The 21,083-nt window shown below is 41.9% G+C and overlaps 2 protein-coding genes across 2 annotated transcripts in view; both read left to right on the plus strand.

The window, feature by feature from the left end:
• The window catches only part of LOC135473660 (uncharacterized), a 65,013-nt gene extending 54,283 nt beyond the window's left edge, over nt 1–10,730 (plus strand). Inside the window, 1 exon segment of the mRNA XM_064753525.1 lies at nt 10,545–10,730. Coding sequence (XP_064609595.1) covers nt 10,545–10,730 — 186 coding nt within the window.
• Nucleotides 10,731–11,723: 993 nt separating this feature from the next.
• LOC135473661 (BUD13 homolog) lies at nt 11,724–12,464 on the plus strand. Its single transcript, XM_064753526.1, has one exon. The coding sequence runs from the start codon at nt 11,724–11,726 to the stop codon at nt 12,462–12,464; it is 741 nt and encodes a 246-aa protein (XP_064609596.1).
• Nucleotides 12,465–21,083: the final 8,619 nt, after the last annotated feature.

A 21,083-nucleotide genomic window follows, 5' to 3' on the forward strand; every position in this document is an offset into this window, starting at 1 on the left:
ACGGTACGATAGTCAACATTATCACGTAACCGGTGAAATCTAGCGTTAAGGTTTTGTTCTACCCTATCAATCTTACAACGGCTTGTCCTGACACAACAGTAGATATATGATTATGAAACCCAAAAATATAAAAACAAAACAAAATAAAACAAAAAAAAAACAAAAAGCAAAAAAAAACAACAAAAAACAACAACAACAAAAAAACAACAAAAAAACACAAGAAAATGAAAAAAAAAACAACAGACTAACAAAAAAAACAAGAAAAAGTAACATTTAAATGCCTTTGTTATATTGCTTCATTTCAGCGAGCTGTGTATAGCATTCATGACGTTCCATTCTACATGTGTCTATGTCTTCTGATATAATGACTTACATATTCTCCCTGTTTCTCACACCAGATCAAAGATAATGCGTTAGTGCTCTCTGTACTCATGTCAATCAGCCTAAACAATACAAACATGTATTATAGGCCATTGTGAATCGCGACATCTACTCAAAGCTCTACATATGGCTATAATCAGCACTGAATTAGTGTCACATTACTTCACGTCTCGGTCGTACGTCCCCTCCTCTTCCCACTCCACCGCCCGCTCTAGCCACCCCCCACCCCAGTCCCTTGTGTCATGTTCACCACCCATACCACTGCTGAATCATTGAAACAAAGTAGATGTAGACAATGGCAATATCAGGACACAATCCATGACATTCTACCGCATTGTTTGACTCGCATTCTCCCACCAACGGCATGGTCGCTTATATTTCATTTCACCAAGAATGATATTAATGTATAAGGCATAGTGACACTTGATCTCTTCATCGTAAACGAGAGTACGATGCAAACAACAAGGTTATGTTAACTTTTATTTCTTTTCTATCAATTGTCCACCTATAAGTAAATGGCATATACTATTATGTTAGCTTTTATTTCTCTTCTATCAATTGTCCACCTATAAATAAATGGCATATACATAGCACATTGGCATGTTCCAGTAAAAAAATGGCACGTTTCTATGTATATATCAAGCTATAGTCGTTATATTACAAATTAAGTGCTATAACAATAACTTCGTCTTTATTATCAGATCATGCATGGTTAATATTTTTGTTTGTATGCCAACGAATTATTGAGAGAAAATTTCACATCTAGCACGTTTTAATTCCTCCTCTCTTTAATTGACAGTAAATAATCTATAGCCTATCCTCGTTAATTACTTGACAGTCCCCAGCTTATCGCACGCTGTCGATTTACACATCGATTATCTAATGGGGTAAACGCTACTGTGGCAGTTCACAGCGGAAATTTGTCTGTGCACAAATCTGGCTTTACAGCCAGTGCTAAACCAAGCCGATCATTTGCTGTTCTCGGGATTTTTATGTAAGTATCATACGTCCGCTTATTACTTCTACACACCGGTGATGGTCTGTCCTTCATCAGCTGTGTTGGACCATCGCGGAGGCTGGCAGGCAGGGGCGGGGAGAAAAGAGGGGGGTGGGGGAGGGGGAGGGGGCCATCCGCTGGCGGCCACAATTTGATGGGGTCGAGACGTTTGATGACAGCAATATTGGAAAGGCTTCATGAAACATGTATGAAGCCGAGAAATTAAATATTGCCCTATTCATTGGCAGCTTGGAATCTGGATGGCCCTAACAAATGACACGAGAAGGCTAACATTTATCCCGTTAATCCCCGGCGGTGTTGAGGGGACAGAGCGTGATTCTAAAGCGAATATCGACAGATTTCTAGCTTCCCTTCCGAGCACCTCTCACTTCACACTGCAGTCAGTTTCTTATTGATTGCGAGTGCTGCCCTGCCGTTTCTTGCGGGCAGTCCGGGCTGTTGCCTTCGCTAGCGAACGTGCAGATTGCTCTTAAGCTTGCCAGTCCCATTGTACGGGTAATAGGCTTCCAGGCCGGATCAATGCCGGGCTATTGAACGCTGTGTGGCGTCAAGGAACATCAAAGCGACCCCAAACACGAGATTAGACTGTAAAAATATGGGTTCTTCAGATAGAGGAAAAAAATATCCAATCAATAGTTAAAACATACGATGGGAATCCGGCCACTTGAGTACGAGAGCGTCTCATAAGTAACATACACAATGCTGTGCCTCCATTATCTGGTCAGTTTTCCAGATCGTCGAATAAAATCCGGATAAAAAAAACGTGTTAAGCAGGAATGACTGTCCAAAATCTGTCAGATTGGCAGTGCTAAATTGAACACACAACGGTCCATCACAAAGGTAAAGGGAAGGAATTCCCAATACCTTTGTTGAACTGCCACATTTCCATACAATACATGGTGGCTGATGGCGGCCATTTTCACCGCGCCTTCCTCGCCCCAGCGGAAAACTCGGTTTTAAGAAAACCGCGGAAGGCGCGGTCAAAAATGGACGCTAACAACCACCATAGAAAACCGCATGTTAGGTTTATGAAAGATCTCAGGTTGCTTAGTGGAATTACTGTTACTTAACCAATAAAAGCAATGTAATTGACTAAGCACTCTATTAGGGCCTAATAATTAATGTTAACCTTCAGGTACTCTGAATTGTTTAAAAAGTTTCCCGTATAATGCCAGAGTTCAAGATGGCCCACGACTAGCAATTCATGTTTGGTCTATGTCGAGAACAAAAAGCACGTGAAGACTGTGCCGGTCGGTGTTTAGTGTTAAGTGTCATTTTCTTCCTTCTTCCTGGCTGTACTGCACCATTCAGTAAACCAGGTATCAGTTTCACAAACCCAAGGCTTATGCTGTCTGTGTGCCGGAAGGTATACGGGCAGCAGATCACACTTAGTTTAAGCCTGCACGGATGCTTATCATGTATGCCCTCAGGAAAGTATTCATAACACAGTTTAAACTTCAAAGTGACTTCAATCAGTGCAACAGACGTGGACGTTTTGTAGCTATGTATTATCCGCAGAAGTACATTTTCCCTCTTTAGACACTGTACTTGAACTTGCAAGCCTTCGCCTAGCTGCTTGGGCCCGAAACATTGTCTAGTAAAAGTGTTATCAAAGGTTTAGAGACATTGAAAGCCTGGGTCCAGTGTACACTGGCACATAGTAATGACAGGAAAATTACTGTGTACTGTTAAGCCCGGGTTCAGCTAGGGGAGGATTTCAATTCGACAGGAAAAAAAAGAAATAGTTTTCTATCCAAAACCCGACCCCAAAATTTCGGACTCTGCAATACACGCCATTGTTCAGTCATTAGTATACATGCAAGCGATATTACGGAAAGTTCACCTCAGCTTTCCTTCAAACCGACCCCTACTCTTTGCTTACAGCTATAAAACCTGTGATCAACAAGCATGAATGGAGACTTTGTCCAGGTTACTGCGTGCCTTATGTGATAAGAGGAGCGCCTTCATCGGTCGTCATTACTCTTCCAACAGAAAGACGATCAATAATGACCAATCAAATGCTTCTGTGATCGTGTGTGCTCAGCCTGTTCTTCTAATAATTGAGAAATGTCACCTAATTACTGCCTCCGCTGACAATAGGCCCATAACTGACAAGCCAGATATGTCAACGCCGCGCAAGATATTTCTATATTCGCACCAGTTCCAAATTACGTAAAACCTATGGGATAAAAACGGCGGCTATCTAAATCTCGTCCTATCGATCACGGACCGCGGAGAAAACCATCAGTTTACAGTCCGGAAACTAAGGCCTGGAAAACGTTGTAAAAAGAGACACACTCCTACCCGCATATAGCTATATGTATGTAGCCAACAATAAACGTAGTACATGTATACGTTTGTGTCACTGCGTATTTGATGTTGCCTTTGAACTGATAACCTATTATTTAACACAGCCCAATAGGTTTGAGACAAGCGAAGCTTAATCACCGTGTAGTTGATATATGAAATTTCACGAAATAAGCATGTTGATTTAAAAACAAGGTGGCTTTGATATAGTTGATTAATGGATTAGTTCCAATATTTCATGCTCCAGTTCGATTTAGTACTTATTTATTACTTGCACTGCTTCATCTATTGTTAAGTATAAATGCAATCTTGACTACTTGGCTGATTGACCGATTGGCAGGATAAGTGAATATTAAACTGAATTGCTGGTTGAATAATTGCATGAATTGACCGCTGGGATAATATTAGATTCATTGATTGGTTGAATGCTTTGCTGCCTACAATTATAGAAGGTAACCATTTCCATCCATGAAAAAAAATGCTTTCCAAGGCCACTCGTTCAGGCTGTACAATAAGCTACGTTTTCCAGCGCTTTCAAGGACCGTGCACTCATGCAGTTTCAGTACCCGTATACTTTTACTTCTTTATGTGGAGAGTAATGGATGCTGTTTGGGTGGATTATTTATAGGTCCATTTCGAACATGATGCAATATAATATTTAATATTGAAAAATCGTGTAAAACTCCTTTTTTGTCAAGAGCTTCTTAAAAGTGTAGAAAACATTTTAACAAATTTAATAAGTACTTTCAAGGGCCATTGGGAACCATGCACGGCAAAATTCTAGCTTGATTGATTGCTTGATTTTTTTATTTTGACTAACTGTTTGTTTGCATCGACAACTGAGTGATTCCCCTAGCGACATATATCATCCATACATCTGTGCATACGGGTGGGCTGTTATCAGCTGATAATGGCATTGCACCGCGTCTAGCCCATATGGACGCCATATACACGCAGAATACGTATTATATATATATACACAACATCAGTACATACGTACATATAGATAGGCTGTTATCAGCTGATAATGGCATTGCACCGCGTCTAGCCCATATGGACGCTATATACACGCAGAATACGTATCATATATATACACAACATCAGTACATACGTACATATAGATAGGCTGTTATCAGCTGATAATGGCATTGCACCGCGTCTAGCCCATACGGACGCTATATACACGCAGAATACGTATCATATATATACACAACATCAGTACATACGTACATATAGATAGGCTGTTATCAGCTGATAATGGCATTGCACCGCGTCTAGCCCATACGGACGCTATATACACGCAGAATACGTATCATATATATACACAACATCAGTACATACGTACATATAGATAGGCTGTTATCAGCTGATAATGGCATTGCACCGCGTCTAGCCCATACGGACGCTATATACACGCAGAATACGTATCATATATATACACAACATCAGTACATACGTACATATAGATAGGCTGTTATCAGCTGATAATGGCATTGCACCGCGTCTAGCCCATATGGACGCTATATACACGCAGAATACGTATCATATATATACACAACATCAGTACATACGTACATATAGATAGGCTGTTATCAGCTGATAATGGCATTGCACCGCGTCTAGCCCATATGGACGCTATATACACGCAGAATACGTATCATATATATACACAACATCAGTACATACGTACATATAGATAGGCTGTTATCAGCTGATAATGGCATTGCACCGCGGCTAGCCCATATGGACGCTATATACACGCAGGTACAACAATACGCATCATGTATATACACAATATCAGTACGAAACTGGACAGGAAGACGTGGATCACAGTCCTGTGGAACTGGAAATGCGTCAGTCAATAAATTTATACCTGACTGAAGACTAGAAAAACGCCTCGAAAAGAGAAGCCAAGTAATTACACTTGTTCAGTAATGTGTTGTTATCTGTTTGTGCACGCACGGTACTCTTGGCAGATATACAGGCAGTGTGAGGCTATACTGATTTATGAGCACTCTCCTTCCACGGCCTGTGTGACTGTAATTGTCCATATATGCACATATTCCTTCTCATATTAGTATTATTATTACTTAGAGTGACTGTAATCTCTGAACGCCCTGTATTGTTATCACATTATCACAGTGTTCACTAATCTGCGTGGATGTTGACAAGTATATAATCTTAAAATCGAAATTGTTTTTTCTTGATTATCTGGTCCGCATATATTGTGTATCTCTTATCATGGCGATCGTCGACACATTCACGAGGCTCTCAAACGCTAACGTCCTTCATCCTACATCTGCGCACTTTTAATCTTGTTATAGTCCCACAGTGCGTGTCAGGTTTATATAAGTACAGTAATAAAATTTAACAGCTCATGTCACTGGGCTGCTTTAAACCCAGGAAACATTGAAATCGATATTCTATTAGCTTATCACTTAGAGACTCATCTGCCTGGTGTTGACATCTCTGCACAATAACATTCACAAGAAGAAAAAAACATGAGCCAAGACCCACACAGGTTAAACCTACGCGGAACTGTAATCAAATTACATATCATTGAAATTAAGATGGTATTATGGCGCCATTATTTTACCTCGAAGCTGACACAACGTTCCTACATGATCTTTCCTAAAAGTGGGATTTCGATGCAGTAGAGAGAAAGGCTCCGATTTTCCCATGGACTGGGCTCCCCTCCCGCTAGTGTAACGATTGCTATCTGTTTAACTTTTCCCTGATCTGTTTCGGAAGATGAGACTATAAGATACAAACAGAATTTGTAGTGATATGTCCGTAATTTCCCTGAGCAGACCTATACCGTTCATACAACTCCAACCATATTCCTCCGAGTTTCTTGACACTGCGAGACAATGTCTCAAATTTACAAGCCCTCAGCGTCTTGTGTTATAAACTGGACTCTATCTCGGTGACGTTTAAGGTGTGTTATTGCCAGAGCACAGACCTAATTGACAACATGTTGAAAGAGCCTATGCATGGAGGGACAGGTGTAAAGACCGTATAAGCCTACATGCTCAAACTCTAAGGCCGCTGAAACCACTATTGTAATGAGATTCTACCGGAGTGCTCTTTAATTGGCATGTACTCTAAATCAGTACGTGTGATAAGGCCAGTGAGACGAGGACGTCTCTGTACTCATCAGCGTTTATTACCCGGACAAAGGGTAAACAGTTCCAGCGAAGGATGGCTGGCAATCGATCGGCCATAAAACACACTCGGTGCGTCCTTCTATCTCCTCCACCCGTCACCGGGAACCAGCAAGCCCCAAGGCAACATGTCGCTTACCCCCCTACCCCCCACCCCCCACTCAACTCTCCCATGGAACTGACGAAATAGATCTGTTAAATCTATGTAAGGGGCGCTTTCTCCGCTAGCAAATAAAACGTTCTAGCCACATATCAGAACAATTGTCAGAGATATGAAAATAGACTCGCTACAGACATGGATGGTAAAAAAGAATGTTTGAGAATATGGTTAATTTGTGTTTGAAATGAAGAGTAACACTTAAAAAAAGAATAAGCGCGGCTAGCAGTTTTCGGAATCGATGACGTTCTTGTAGCTGAGAGGCGTGCCGTTCATACTGAATTACACAGCCCGCATCATATCTTCGACCAGAGCCGGTACGGCTGTCGGCGAAAATAAATATTGATTGATAAAAGATTCAGTACAAAGGACAATACATCATCTGCCGAACGATACATTGCTCTCTTCGTGGGGTTAGTGATGGTTATTCAAGATTACTTCTGTCAGAGAATCTCCCCAACAATCTCTTCTCCTCCCTTTAACCTGTCCTTAACGGTATACGGTTTGGAGGAGGGGGAGGGCGCCATTTTGAATTGAGCCTTTCCAACCAGGCGTGATTTGGGTGGCGGGATAATTGAAGAGGGGTTGCAGAACCATGTGAAACCACCGAATCCCATTATCTATCTTGTAGTCTTCAAGTAGTTCAAGCCTTAACTGTACCTCCGACCCACACACACGTATTTGTAACGCGATGGGGAAGGTACTTATATAAAGCTGTAATCATGGCTGACCACACTATCTCAGTTAGAGGGCAGAACCGAAAGAGCTGTCGGAAACATGTGTTTTCTCTCAGAATCCTTATCTTCAGCATAACAGTGGGTAAATGCGTGTTGTATGTGTATTAAGCCTTTATGTATGCGAGACGGTGAGATGCCGTAGCTCTGTGCAGTCTGACATAAGCCGCTAACACCGCCCCAGTCATCGTAGCATTGATCTAACATGAGCCACTACCGGACAGGGCTGCTTATCATTGAAAGATGAACTCATAACCGCTCTGGTTTGACCCTGCCTCATGATTAATCGCTCGATTAAGCTGAAGCATATAAATATTTCTCTGTGTTTGTTGTCTTTGAAGTATACAGCGTTTCCTGTGGTAACGTACGCCATTAGCCGCGCTGGTTTAACCATCGGGCCAAACCGCCTGTGCTTCCCCACAAATATAATTACTTGCGATCAAAGAGGGAAATAGCTCTAGTACAGTTTGTGATAGTATTAAGCCGAGGTGAGGTGGGGAACCCTCCCTTTCCGCGTGGTTCAAGCCTTAATACTTCACAAGTGCGTGTTCCGGCAGCTAGAAGGATAACGAAAAACAGCCATATACAGACGACGGAGACCTATAAAATCGGTGGAAAATGGGTCTATCCAGTTAATGGAGCGACTCAATGTTCTTTCCCAATTCAGTTATATCTTTTACACAAGTACACAGATACGTCAAGGTGATCAAAAATAGCTGGAATAAAACACGCGGTAAACTGAGGTGTCAAAAAATGAATGCTAGACTTCGTTATGTCGGTCAAATTATGAATGGTTGTTTGATTGCATGGACGATTGGATGGTTGGATACATGCTAGATTGAATGGTTGGTTGGTTTGCGGAATGGCTTACTGTATACACTGAAGACAAGCGACAAAATAATAAAGAGAATCAAATTTTCCCAGGTGGAGCTTTGGGAGTTGGTATATCCGGGTTCAGTCATTGGGAGCAATCTTGTCTTACTCCACCCCTATCCACTCGACCTCGGAACCACCTAAACCTTACAAACTTCCTTGCGTAAACCACTTGGAAATAATTCCTAATAACAGGCTAAGCTGTTCTGGGACCAATGTGACGGACAACAGTCAACTTGTCAGGCACTTACCCCCACCGATACCATCAGGGAGCAAAGATCCCAGTGTTCGAGTTTACCTGGTATAGATAAAGGTGTGGTGTTCCTACACAGGTCAGTTTTCCTCTGTGTAATTAATGATCACGCAAAACCAACCCTCTCCAACGGACACTTTCCTTTTTCAACGCTCAGGAAGGAAGTTTTCAAATAACATACCCTATATGCAGTGGGCAGCTTTTTGCACGGTCAAAGTCCAACTACATGTTACTATCAATCGTGTATTGTCTGAACCTTCACTGAGAGAAAGTGTTTGTTAATATCCCTCAATTGTATTTTTGTTATGTTACGTCTACAGGAGCTTCATATTTGGACGACATAATACATTATAATCTGATTTTATAACAGTCAGATATGCATTATGTGTATATCTGACTGTTATAAAAGACTGATGTGCTGTTTGTCTTTGGTCTTGGGAAAATCCTTGGAAAATCCACACAAAATGAAGAGAGCGTTTTTTATTATGTATGCGAGACGGTGAGAAGAAAATATCACATTAAAACCTCATTTCTTTTTGATGAACCGAAGAGTCCGAAGTAGTATGAAAATAAAAGACTACACCATGCGCTACAGCAGCAGCACACTGTGTCTGATAAATAGTCACAAGTAGCCTCTGAAATCCGGCCTGTTGTCCATCACCACAGGCAGCTGTCATTCACAGCACCTGAAAACCTCTCACAGCAACTCCCTTGCGAAATATATGCGTATTTAAATCAGTTTTAGCAATTCGTCTTGGATTTCAACTCATGAAACCCATGCCCCCCCCCCTCCATTATTAGGATAAGATAATCTGTAGTGAGCCATGTCCTGTATTAGTTGTTCTGTGCACTTTTGTCAAGCTTCCTCGTATGTCGTTCGAGTAAACGAAACTAGAATACCAAGCTATGTTGTATCAGCAGATCTTTTCACAGAGCAAGGTGAGGTGCGGAAAAAGACTCGAGTATCAGTATTCTTCGAAAACGAGCGGGGTTGAGTGCATGTATATAGAAGATCACTCCGTTAACAAAGCAAGGCTGTGTTACACTTTCTGGCGCGTACACAAATGTAGATGAGAGCAACTATACAACATGATTTATCTCATCGATCGCCATAGCGATGTTCATATTCCATGTTCTCTCTTCTACGTCTTCACAAGCCTATATGACTTTGAAGGCTTTACACGGCCTCCCGGCTAAACCTGTTCATAGGCCCTGCATATGCAAATAAGCCAGGAGATAAGATAGAAATTGGCAAGCCGTTGACGTTCTCACACACGGAAAAATAATCCCGCAGAGTGTCTTAGCTAAAACTTTGTATCATTCATACAGAATATTGAACATTTTGTAGGTTCTACTATAGTACTGCTTCGTACTGTTCACTTATGGAAAGGGAATGCTGTCATTTAATCGTCGTCATATGACTGAAACATTGTTGAGTACTACGTTAAACCCCAAGCACTCACTCACTCACTGTCATTTAACGCTTGTAGTGATAAATGATGGTGTTACAGGTTACGCAATCGATTATAGAGGTTTCACGTGTCACACGTGCTTTTAAATCATTAAATCCAGTCAAGTTACCTCTTAATCCTACCTAGTATAGCTGACTACACCCTATAAATGGAACAGGTCTTTATAGGTAACATTGATTTTATAGGACATGGATGTTTTAGAAAGTGGACGATCTGGTCTGCTCTTGCCAACAGATTGTCAAATGTTGATGTCAAATGGTGATGTCATTCCAATGACATCACCATGTGATGTCATGGGGATGAAGACATACTACTTACCCACCCCAACCACCAACCCACTCCGACTTGTCAAACTGAAGAAGGATAACTAGGGTGACACTTGTGTATTTCATTGTACAATGAGAAATTTAGGCGTTCCATCTATTTAGGCGTTTGAAATTGCATTTTGACGAAGGATTTTCGTATCCAACTACATAACGACTGCCTCGTGCAGAGAAGTGAAATAATGAGACTGGACCAGATAATGAAAAGTAATTAAACGTTCATTACAATAGGGCCTTTGAGAGATACGAGTTCCCGGGAGTTCTGCTTGTGGGCGCTCGCGTATATGCTGGAATTTGGGGTTAGAACCTTGGTGGTACACCGTCTTTGCGCATGAGCGTTGGGCGAATGGAGTGTTTTCTAACCTTAACTTCCGGCATATACGGAAGCGCCCCCACGTAGATCTCTCGAGAACTGGTATCTCTCTTAGACTTTATAGACGGGTTGAAGTTCCCAATTGATATTTGTACTTATTGTCTGTTTCTTGTAACTTGTCGCCTAGATATTCAGTTTTCTATAAAATCACATGTCTGTCTTTCTGCAACACTTTGTGACAAGGTCGTATACAGAGTTGCCCTGTCCTGGTCGCTTTTACTTGCCTGTACACCAATAGAAGAACGTCATGCGCAATTGACACTACAAGACACTATACACTTTATACGTTGTTACTTGATCCAATTGATAGATGACTAACTACACCACCCAAGCAACACCATCACTGCCACAAAGAAATCTGCCACAGACCACCGGGCGTGGCCACGGAAGCTACTGCATAATTATATAGAGCCCACGTGTGACCAAAATCCGACCTGTTGTGAAGAATGTGCACAAAGTTGTAGTATATAGAGCTATAGATATCTGCACATGTCAACTGTCATTTACTGTTTACGACTTCCCGCCAGAAGATAGTAGAGTCGTTTCCATTGGTATGATGTTTTCACACCGACGGTTAGGCCCATTCCTTATTACACGGATTCAGGTTCATGAATTTAATATTTGGATAGCTGTTCAACGCGTTAAACTGAACAATTTTTCACTACACGATGGCTGCCAGTTTTATGAGTGTATATAGAGAAGCGGAGTGTAAACCACAGACATTTGGTGAGTTACCAGCGAACGGTGTCAGAAGACAGACGTTCTTCAGCGAACATCATGCAAGACCACACGAGAGCACTAACGACAGCTTATTGCCTCCAAGGCCACACGAGAGCACTGACGACAGCTTATTGCCTCCAAGGCCACACGAGAGCACTAACGACAGCTTATTGCCTCCAAGGCCACACAAGAGCACTAGCGACAGCTTATTGCCTCCAAGGCCACACGAGAGCACTGACGACAGCTTATTGCCTCCAAGGCCACACAAGAGCACTAGCGACAGCTTATTGCCTCCAAGGCCACACAAGAGCACTAGCGACAGCTTATTGCCCCCAAGGCCACACGAGAGCACTGACGACAGCTTATTGCCTCCAAGGCCACACGAGGGCACTAACGACAGCTTATTGCCTCCAAGGCCACACAAGAGCACTAGCGACAGCTTATTGCCTCCAAGGCCACACGAGAGCACTAACGACAGCTTATTGCCTCCAAGGCCACACGAGGGCACTAACGACAGTTTATTGCCTCCAAGACCACACGACAGCACTAACGACAGCTTATTGCCTCCAAGGCCACGAGAACAACGTACAGATATTATCCGCAGTAACCTATTACGACCAAATAGAAAAATAACACCAGGGCTCATCTGGTATAAATCTACTTTAGACAACAATAATTCAGTAGTTTAAGGTTTTTGGAATGAGAAACGAATAAGCCTACATGAAAGTAAGTAAGCTTCACTAAGTGAAACGAAAACTATATCCAACCCTAATATACCCTTTCTGAATTTTTCTCTCTCTTTTTTTTTTGTTTGCCACAGGCGTCAACCTCCTTTTTGCATCCTAAATAGCGTTTTCGCTGTTCGAATGGCTCTTTTTGATGAATGATTAATCATCTAAACAGAAGGAAATGGTACACCAATGCCATCCAAATGGGTGAAAAGTACAAAACGCACATGACTGCATCCAACATTGTGGTCGCTAAACCCTACCTGTTTAAAATTCTGACGTTTAACAGCATAATTAAGTTAAGAATTAAAACAATAACGAAAGTTACTTTTTCAGTGGTCTTTCAAGGGACGCCTACTTTGTTTAGGGCATTCTTTCACCCTCCGACCAAGAAGGTGAGGGGAAAAAGAAAAAGAGATTAACATGTGGAATGTCTGCTCTAAGAGCATATAAATGGTACTGAATGACGTGCTCAGTAAACCGTCCGCACCTTTCCCATACACACTCTCTTTACATTGATGCGGCTAGATTAAATTACTGGGAATTGGATCCGAGGTACATTAACAATGAGGTCACAAAAGACTCGGTAGGTATCGTGTTGTCAACAGCCTATAGCCGGACAATGGATACGACCGGGACACACAGAGCACTTGTTATATTTTACTGTCATTACTTTGTCAGCCGTCAGTCTGGTTAGGTAAAGCGCGTAAGGGGTCACTGGACTACCAATCATTCACAACAGTATTCCCTGCCCCCTCCACCCAGCTCATATCATCATCCCCATCCTTCCCGAAGGGTATTCACCCAATCCAACATCACCCACCTAAACAGCCATGACGAGCCGGGTGATACCCTCAAAGCGGGATCGATCCGTCAGTGGCTGTTACGTAGATCGCTTCGCAACACGCTTGCGCAATTTGTTCCCGCAAAATTAAATGGTGTCGATAACTAGTACATACGGCTATGGGTTCCAAAGTTTGCTTAGCGAAACAGTTAAATCGGTGTTGTAATTTATCTATTACAACACTCCTTATGTCACTCGCTACGTCTTTTATTACTACAATATCACCTAGCACACAGCTCGGTTAATTTCTGTATCGGTCCCCTCAATTAATTGTACACATGTACACGTGGCGCTTCATGGTCTGTGGCCACGCCCTAGTTTTAGATTTCCGCTTAAGCGAAATAAGGTGTGAGGTTGAGCGGGAAAAGGACAGGTGGACAGAAATTGCAAACTAATGAAAAGGAATACAGGCACAATTTCTGCAAATTACCTGCATGTGCTTCGTACTTACGCCGGATTCTGTGGCGGAGCATGCTGAGTACAGCGCCACAACACCAACGCGGTTACCCCTCCCCCAACTCCATTCTCCACACTCACGCATCCCCGATTAACATAAAACACTTCAGGGTAACCCAAGGGGGACGGGGGCTATAATGTCATTGTCTCAGGTAAACCACTGACTAACAGCTTTTATATATACATCTCCTGCTCACACACACACCGTAAATTACACTCCCGTGGGTCTGTAGCCTGAGACAACCCTTTATTCCCCCAAGTGGTTGGCCTATTCCACCCCTCTGGATGACGACAGCGGTCGTCTTGTTTTCTGTGAAAGTAATAACTTTGCTTGGTAAACATTGCCGGGACATGAAGTTCTATCCAACTTTCAAAACAGATCTCTTCCCTCTGCTTTCAGTTCTGCATTTCTTTATTTGAACGGCTTGTATTCAAACAGCTGCAAATATCTGCTACATCTCTGCTTGTTTGTCCTCATCAAAACTATGGTATATTTTTAATTATTACATTGTTTGCGACTTACCTCAAAAATAAATAAAAACTTCACTCTGCGGTGTTTCTGACTCCCCCCCCCCCACACAAACCCCACCCTTGAGAGAACAGATTTTTAATTTGCTGAAGCAGGAAAATCTTTTATAACGAATAAGAGGGTCTCTTAATCTAGGCCTATAGTATGCGCGTTGTGTAAATTCAAACAGCTGTGCGTTTAGTGTGTTATCAGATGTGTAATATGCTCGGCGCAGACTCAGCCAACATACAGATAACATTACAGTACCCAGTCCCACCCAGAGGCTAAACCTATCTTTGTTGAATACGTCCTGACATATTTGATATCAGCAGCTGATCTAGTGTAGAGTCCTTTGTTCTGTCCATTAGCTGTGAGCCCCTATCAAGCATCTCCATCCAGACTCCCTCAATCGGTCTCTGTGGCCCATCTGATCTCTGAGGAGCCCCAACGGAGCACCTTCATACATATGCTTACTATCGAGTCTAAGGTTACAAGGTGATGTAGAATGCGGACGGGAGAGACAGCCCGTGTCTGCATCTCACAATTGTGGGTAAGGCGGGGCAAAATGGTCTCAGTGGTGAAAACCAGAGAAAGAGTGACTCAGGCAAGAGGAGCGAGCAAACTATATTATACAAAGAAAAATTCTATCCCAAGTTTTGGTTTCAAATTGCTTTTGTTCTCGCTAACATCCAACGCAGATATGCTGACACTGAAGCAGACGATGGGTTCAGTCTGGATCAGATGTTTTACTCCTTAGGAACACAAGATCCGGCACACATTCACACGTCTCAATTGGGAATCTCCAAATCCAGTGCATATACCACATACACGACACACAAGTACAAATTCCCCAGCAGAGCCCCCCCAAGCTGGGGCGTTCCCTGAGCGGTACAAACAGGTCTGTCACTCTGATCTTCTCACACTCGTTTGTATTAGTTTATCTTCTTGCTGGCCAGTTGACTCATCTCATTACGTGCTCTAACGCCGAGCGGGACCGTTGTTCGGCGAGCACGGAACCATCCTACACCACGCGCCGATCGAAAAAAAAAAGCTTCACAGTTTGTGTCAGACCTCAGCTTTTTCTGAATTACCCTTTTCACCCTCCCCGAGCATTTCCTAAGCCATTATTGTCCTCTGTATTTGTTAGACGCCAAACTCCTTTTTTACAAACTTTCACAAATGGCAATTGTGGGTCAGGCGCCATTATTCAACTCTCCTTTGATTCTATTCGGCACCAAATTGCATGCGATCAATTGGTTTCTTCAAACCCGAATGGCGTCCAGCCGTAATGGAACACAATCATCTTAATCAACGCTTTATGAAATGGAATGAAGTGAGTCGAATCGAATTGTCATCTTTGATAACACGTGACGTATTTGATCCTGGAATTCTTTCGTGATGTTAAACATTCTCAATTTGACACATTTAAGATACCCCTTATCTTGCAATTTCCACACAGCAGAGGAAAAGACGATCATGTATATCAAAGTAGGAATATCCGATATAAAGAAATACTTAGTGTAAGAACGTAGAAAGTAGAAAGAACGTTAAAAGTTTAAAATGACTTTTTTTTATTATTATTACAAAGGACGGCCTTTGTAAAGCTTAACAAACACTATTGTTCCGGACTAATTCATTTGGGTAAGAGTTGTGTCATAGCAACTTGAAGGCAGCTGTACAATGTGCTAATCATTGAACGTAACGAGCTACATGTACTACATGTTTCTTCACAAAAACACACACACACACACACACATATACATACATACATACATACATATACATATATGTTTACAGTCGCTTGTCGATTGATTGATCTTTGATCTCTATATAAAAAGGTCCTTGAGAAACTCTTTACTTTCAACAAGCCTTTGTTCGCATTGCTTTTATTTTATACCTGTAAGGCATCATTATCGATTGTTTCACCTAGAGCTGTTCAGTATCCACAAGTAAATTACCAGAGCTCTAACAGGTTTAGCCGTATCTCTCCGAGTGAGCATATCTATCGCAGGAACACGGCTTATACCTCGCATCGATCGTTCTGTCCAATGGCTTCACACCAAGGCCTGACAGTAACACATAAACCACATAAAAACGATTAATTACAAGGACAGGCCAAAGACGTCATTTTCCATGGCCTTGAAGCCACTTGCAAAAGCCACTAATCGACTCGCTGCTTACTGTAGCACGCTGACCTCGTGACCAGTCTGCGCATGCACACATCACACATCATCGCATTGGAGAATATATACCTAGTGTCCAGCATCGTTACCAGTGCTGGAGGTCATGCATACATGTATATACTTTTCGGATCACCGACTCAACATTAACTAAACGGCCTTAGTTATGCATTGTCTGATCTCGTACATCAATCAGTTCCCTCTAATGACTTTTACTAAATATAGGGCTTCACCTCACGACAATAAAAAGCTGTAAGACAAAACAATCTTATAACTTATAACTTTGTCATCTGGCAAAAATTAGCTCTTTTTCATTCCGTGTCTATACCCTACTAATTAATTCAAGGTTACAAATACGCCTAGCCCTTAATACATGTACTTACTTTTATTGGTTTAATAAGTCTTTCGTAAGTCTTTTGTAAGAATTTTAAACTATTTCACTAACATAATCAACGACGAAATTAACGAGTGCACTAACTTGAGTGGATCTAAGTATATACGTAGCCATATGGATGACACACTTGTGAAGTTAATATACAGCATAAATCCTTAACCGGTGAGATGTTGGTGAGAGCACGAATACCATGTATACATGGGACGCACAATTTAAGCATGCGTAGTTTATTTTCGTCATAGTGTATATTTACTGAGTTGGACAGCACATAAATACAGTGCTGAGTTGAACAGCACATAAATACAGTGCTGAGTTGGACAGCACATAAATACAGTGCTGAGTTGGACAGCACATAAATACAGTGCAGACTTCAATTAATCATTAAAAGGTGGATTGGTAATTGTTCATACAGTCAACAGTAGGACACGATGCTCACGCAGGCAAGACGAGATATTTGGTACATTCTCTGATGCATTATGGGTTTTATACGATACTTTTACGATATTTTCTGCAGAGAATGTCTCCCTCTGCCAGCTTCTGGGAAAGGGGACAAAACAAGTGACCACTGCATGCATGACCTTTAATATGCATTCAATATGTATCGCTTCTTGCCTGATTGGAACTGGAACCTTTGCCTGAAAGGAAAATACATGTATACATGATGAAGAAAGGTCGAGAGGCCAGCATACTTACCAGTGATGTGTGACCTGACATAATTACCATGCAAAATGCCATTAATTGCATGCTGATTTTATTAAAGTCTCATTGCCATTCGTTTTTGTTTCTGTGATTATGTTTACCTGTGGGAATGAGAAGAAAGAAGAGCAGCTTCAAAGTATACCGATATAGATGATTTATTTCCTTGATATTCGCCGGATGTGGTATAGCCTAAGTTTGCATATGTGGTGATTATAGGCCGTGAAAGACCACCGACTGCTACACCTTGTATAGCCTATAATTCTGACTGCATAACAGTGCATGTCCGCCTGTAGAGTGACATTTGTCTTCCTGCATGCCATCTAGTCGCCATCTGGTGACTGCGCAGGAGAGGATGCCGCGTTGCCTGGCCGCTAACCAGTGTTTGTAATTATTACAGTGAACAGCCTGGCCTGGCCCAGCTTCCGGAGACGTGCGAGCTTCGTTTTACTGCTAAGTGCTATCTGGATGCGAATTGAGTTTCGCGATCAATCTTGTGCCGGCGAGTTACCCCGTAATTCCATTTGGGTATACCGTCTCCTCACAATGGACCCATATCTCACGCAAATATCATCAAATACGGCTTCAGCCAAGATCGATCGATGCGCAGTCTTGATTTTCTCAAATGACTAATTGTAAGGGGGCAATAAAAGCATATCGCGACAAGCAGACCCAATAACGATCTTCCGTGAAACAAGATCGCTAAATAAAAACAGTGAGGAATTTGCCCTGCGTTTTGCTGGTTGTCTTGATTTCATCAAGGGAGAGACACGACGTCTCCCGGTGACGGGTTGGTATATAGGGGAGATGAATGCCAAGTGATGAATTGATCAACTGTAAGACGAAGAAATCCCACAAACTCAGCCAACGGATATAACATTTCTATGGACGGGTGAGCGGTCTTCAGGGAGACGGCCTCGAGACAGGCAGCAATATTGATAATTGCCATGGCCTCTGAAATACACTGCATTATTTTGCAACACTGTGTGGTAGGATTGTAGAAAACGATATAGTGGCAATTTGGAAACCCAACAGATGAGTCATACGGAGGGTGAAATCATGGCTATCGAAATGGCATAAAAAGTGATAGCAAGAGGGAAGGGCAATAAATAATGGTACTAAACGGGATACTCTGCTTGATTGTTGCGAGGACGGTTCCTGTACGAAACAACGACAGTTTATGGTAATACCAACGTTTCCCCGAAACCAGCATACATGGCTGTCACAACATGAGCGACATGACCGGCTGTATTTAGCACCTAGGCGACAATTTGTTCTGACAATAAATTACATCATTTGTAATGACCTAACGGTACCGTGATACAAGCTATCACAACCTAATTGCTACTCAGAGATTTTCACAAACTGGTGGCCTAAAACAATACAGCTTATTTAGTGTTTTATATATGGCTACAAAAGCTGTAGACACACATAATGTAGGCTTAAACGCTATTTACATTTGTGTGTAAATTTATTTATATCATTGGTGTTTTACACCGAACTCAAGAATATTTAACTTTTACGACGGCCGTCAGCATTATTATGAAGAAAACCGGACAGAGCCCCGAAGCAACCCACGAAGGCCCGTAGGTTGCTGGAAGACCTTCCCGCGTATACGACCGGAGAGGATGCCGGCATGAGCTGGACTTGAACTCACAGTGTCCGCATTGGTGAGAGGCTCTTGGTGTCATTGCGCCTTGCTGTTACGCTAAACACTCTACACTTGACTCCATGCGTAAATCTGTAATAATTGCACTGTAATAATTTATTAATGGATATCATGGTGACCTAACCGTATCGCAGGCATAGCACACTGGACCATTGTTGCTACATTCCAGCCCATGGCCGGTAATATACCACAACATGGCTGACAATCTAGAGTTCTGCTTCATGGTTGATGGCGTTACATATACAGCTCTCGTGAAAAAAACATTGCCAAAGATCCACGCAAAATGATCGATGTGTGGTCACAAGCAACGCACGAACATTTCAAATAAAATGCACCTCATGCACGAGCACGAAGAACAGCATGTCCAGTAACAACAACAGCAGCAAATCATTTCTCCTTTACATGCCGAGCTGAAAAAATGATGGTTTATATAAAAGGTTGTGAAGTCATGGATGTAGGTATTGCAACGGCTGTAAAAGGTACACATCTTTCTTCACTGGAAACAACTTTAAATTGGGTACATCTTATTTGGACCCTTAATTGTACAAAGACTCAAACGGTTTCCTGACTAGCAGACTTTACGACACGAGGGATAGTTTCAATTTTAACATCGTAAATCATCCTTACATGGATAGCAATTATATTCCGAAGGGTCCTGCATATGACTTGTACATATCTCACCTTCCAGCATTTGTTAGATCCCCTGTGTTATGTGACAATTTCAGTCGTCGTTATACTAAGTTATTAGTATTAAAGCTTGGTGTATCAAAATTATACCTTCAAGCGCCTTACACTGCATTTACATTGTTTTACATTGTGTATGAATGTATTAATTACCTTGAAGTAAATATGGACAGAGCAGTCAGAATCTCTGTCACTCTGCTTCATGATTGCGTCTAATTCCGCTTAATCCGGGTCCATATCCATTGAGTTGAATTAGATTGCCACGTTGGACATGTGAACAATTACAATCGGAGCAAAACTGAGATACATTTTTGATTATCAACAATTTCTTCGGTAGTTTTTTGGCAGTTTGTGTTAAACGTCGTTTAGGAAACTGATCTTGCGATTATTGACCTTGAACATTTTGGCTGATCGTTGTATTTTCTTACATGTTTTGTTGTTCAGTTACATGTATTGAACTTAGCTGAGTGTGTTCGTGTTTCTTTAGTCACATTTATTGCCATCTGGGAGTTTACAAGACACTCTATGAAATACTTAATGAGCAGTATACATTATCTTACAACTGGTTTACATCTGTCCATCTTAAAAGGGACATGTAGGCAAGCCTTGACGCACAATATAATTTAAAAGGAAACACAAGAAAATAGATAAAATATTGTACATCAAGGCCTACCAATAAAACCACAGTTCTGTGCATGCATGGCGTTATTATAGCCTATGTGTGTCTCTATATATATGACATGCACTCGTGCGGATATACACGGCTGACACCTCTACTTATCAGAAGTAAGAAGGCAGATGAAAAGCTAACCTCCTCTCTGTGCAGGCTTTTGATATCTTAATGTGTAAACGAAGCCAACTGTGACTGATTAAGCTATTGTGTGGCAGCAGTATATATGCAAATACCTGCACTCAGAGTTGGAAGTGGTTTTATCACGGCTAATCAAACACACGGCTTTCTCTGCTGGTTTACAGGCAGGGCTATATCAGCTGCGTGCGATCGACACAAGATAGTCCCGACTGCATAGGTCAGCGGGGCTCGGCGTTCCAATCTCCTGATTACATAAGCCTTTTTAATTTGACTCCTGTACGACGGGTGGTAACATGTGCTGCGGACACACGGAAAGCTATAGTGGCCATACGGCTAAA

Source organism: Liolophura sinensis, chromosome 8 (genome assembly GCF_032854445.1).
Source record: "Liolophura sinensis isolate JHLJ2023 chromosome 8, CUHK_Ljap_v2, whole genome shotgun sequence".
Classification (NCBI taxonomy): domain Eukaryota; kingdom Metazoa; phylum Mollusca; class Polyplacophora; order Chitonida; family Chitonidae; genus Liolophura; species Liolophura sinensis.

Coding starts and splice junctions, on each gene's coding strand:
- LOC135473661 (XM_064753526.1), top strand. CDS start 11,724: ATGGCTGCCAGTTTTATGAGTGTATATAGAGAAGCGGAGTGTAAACCA.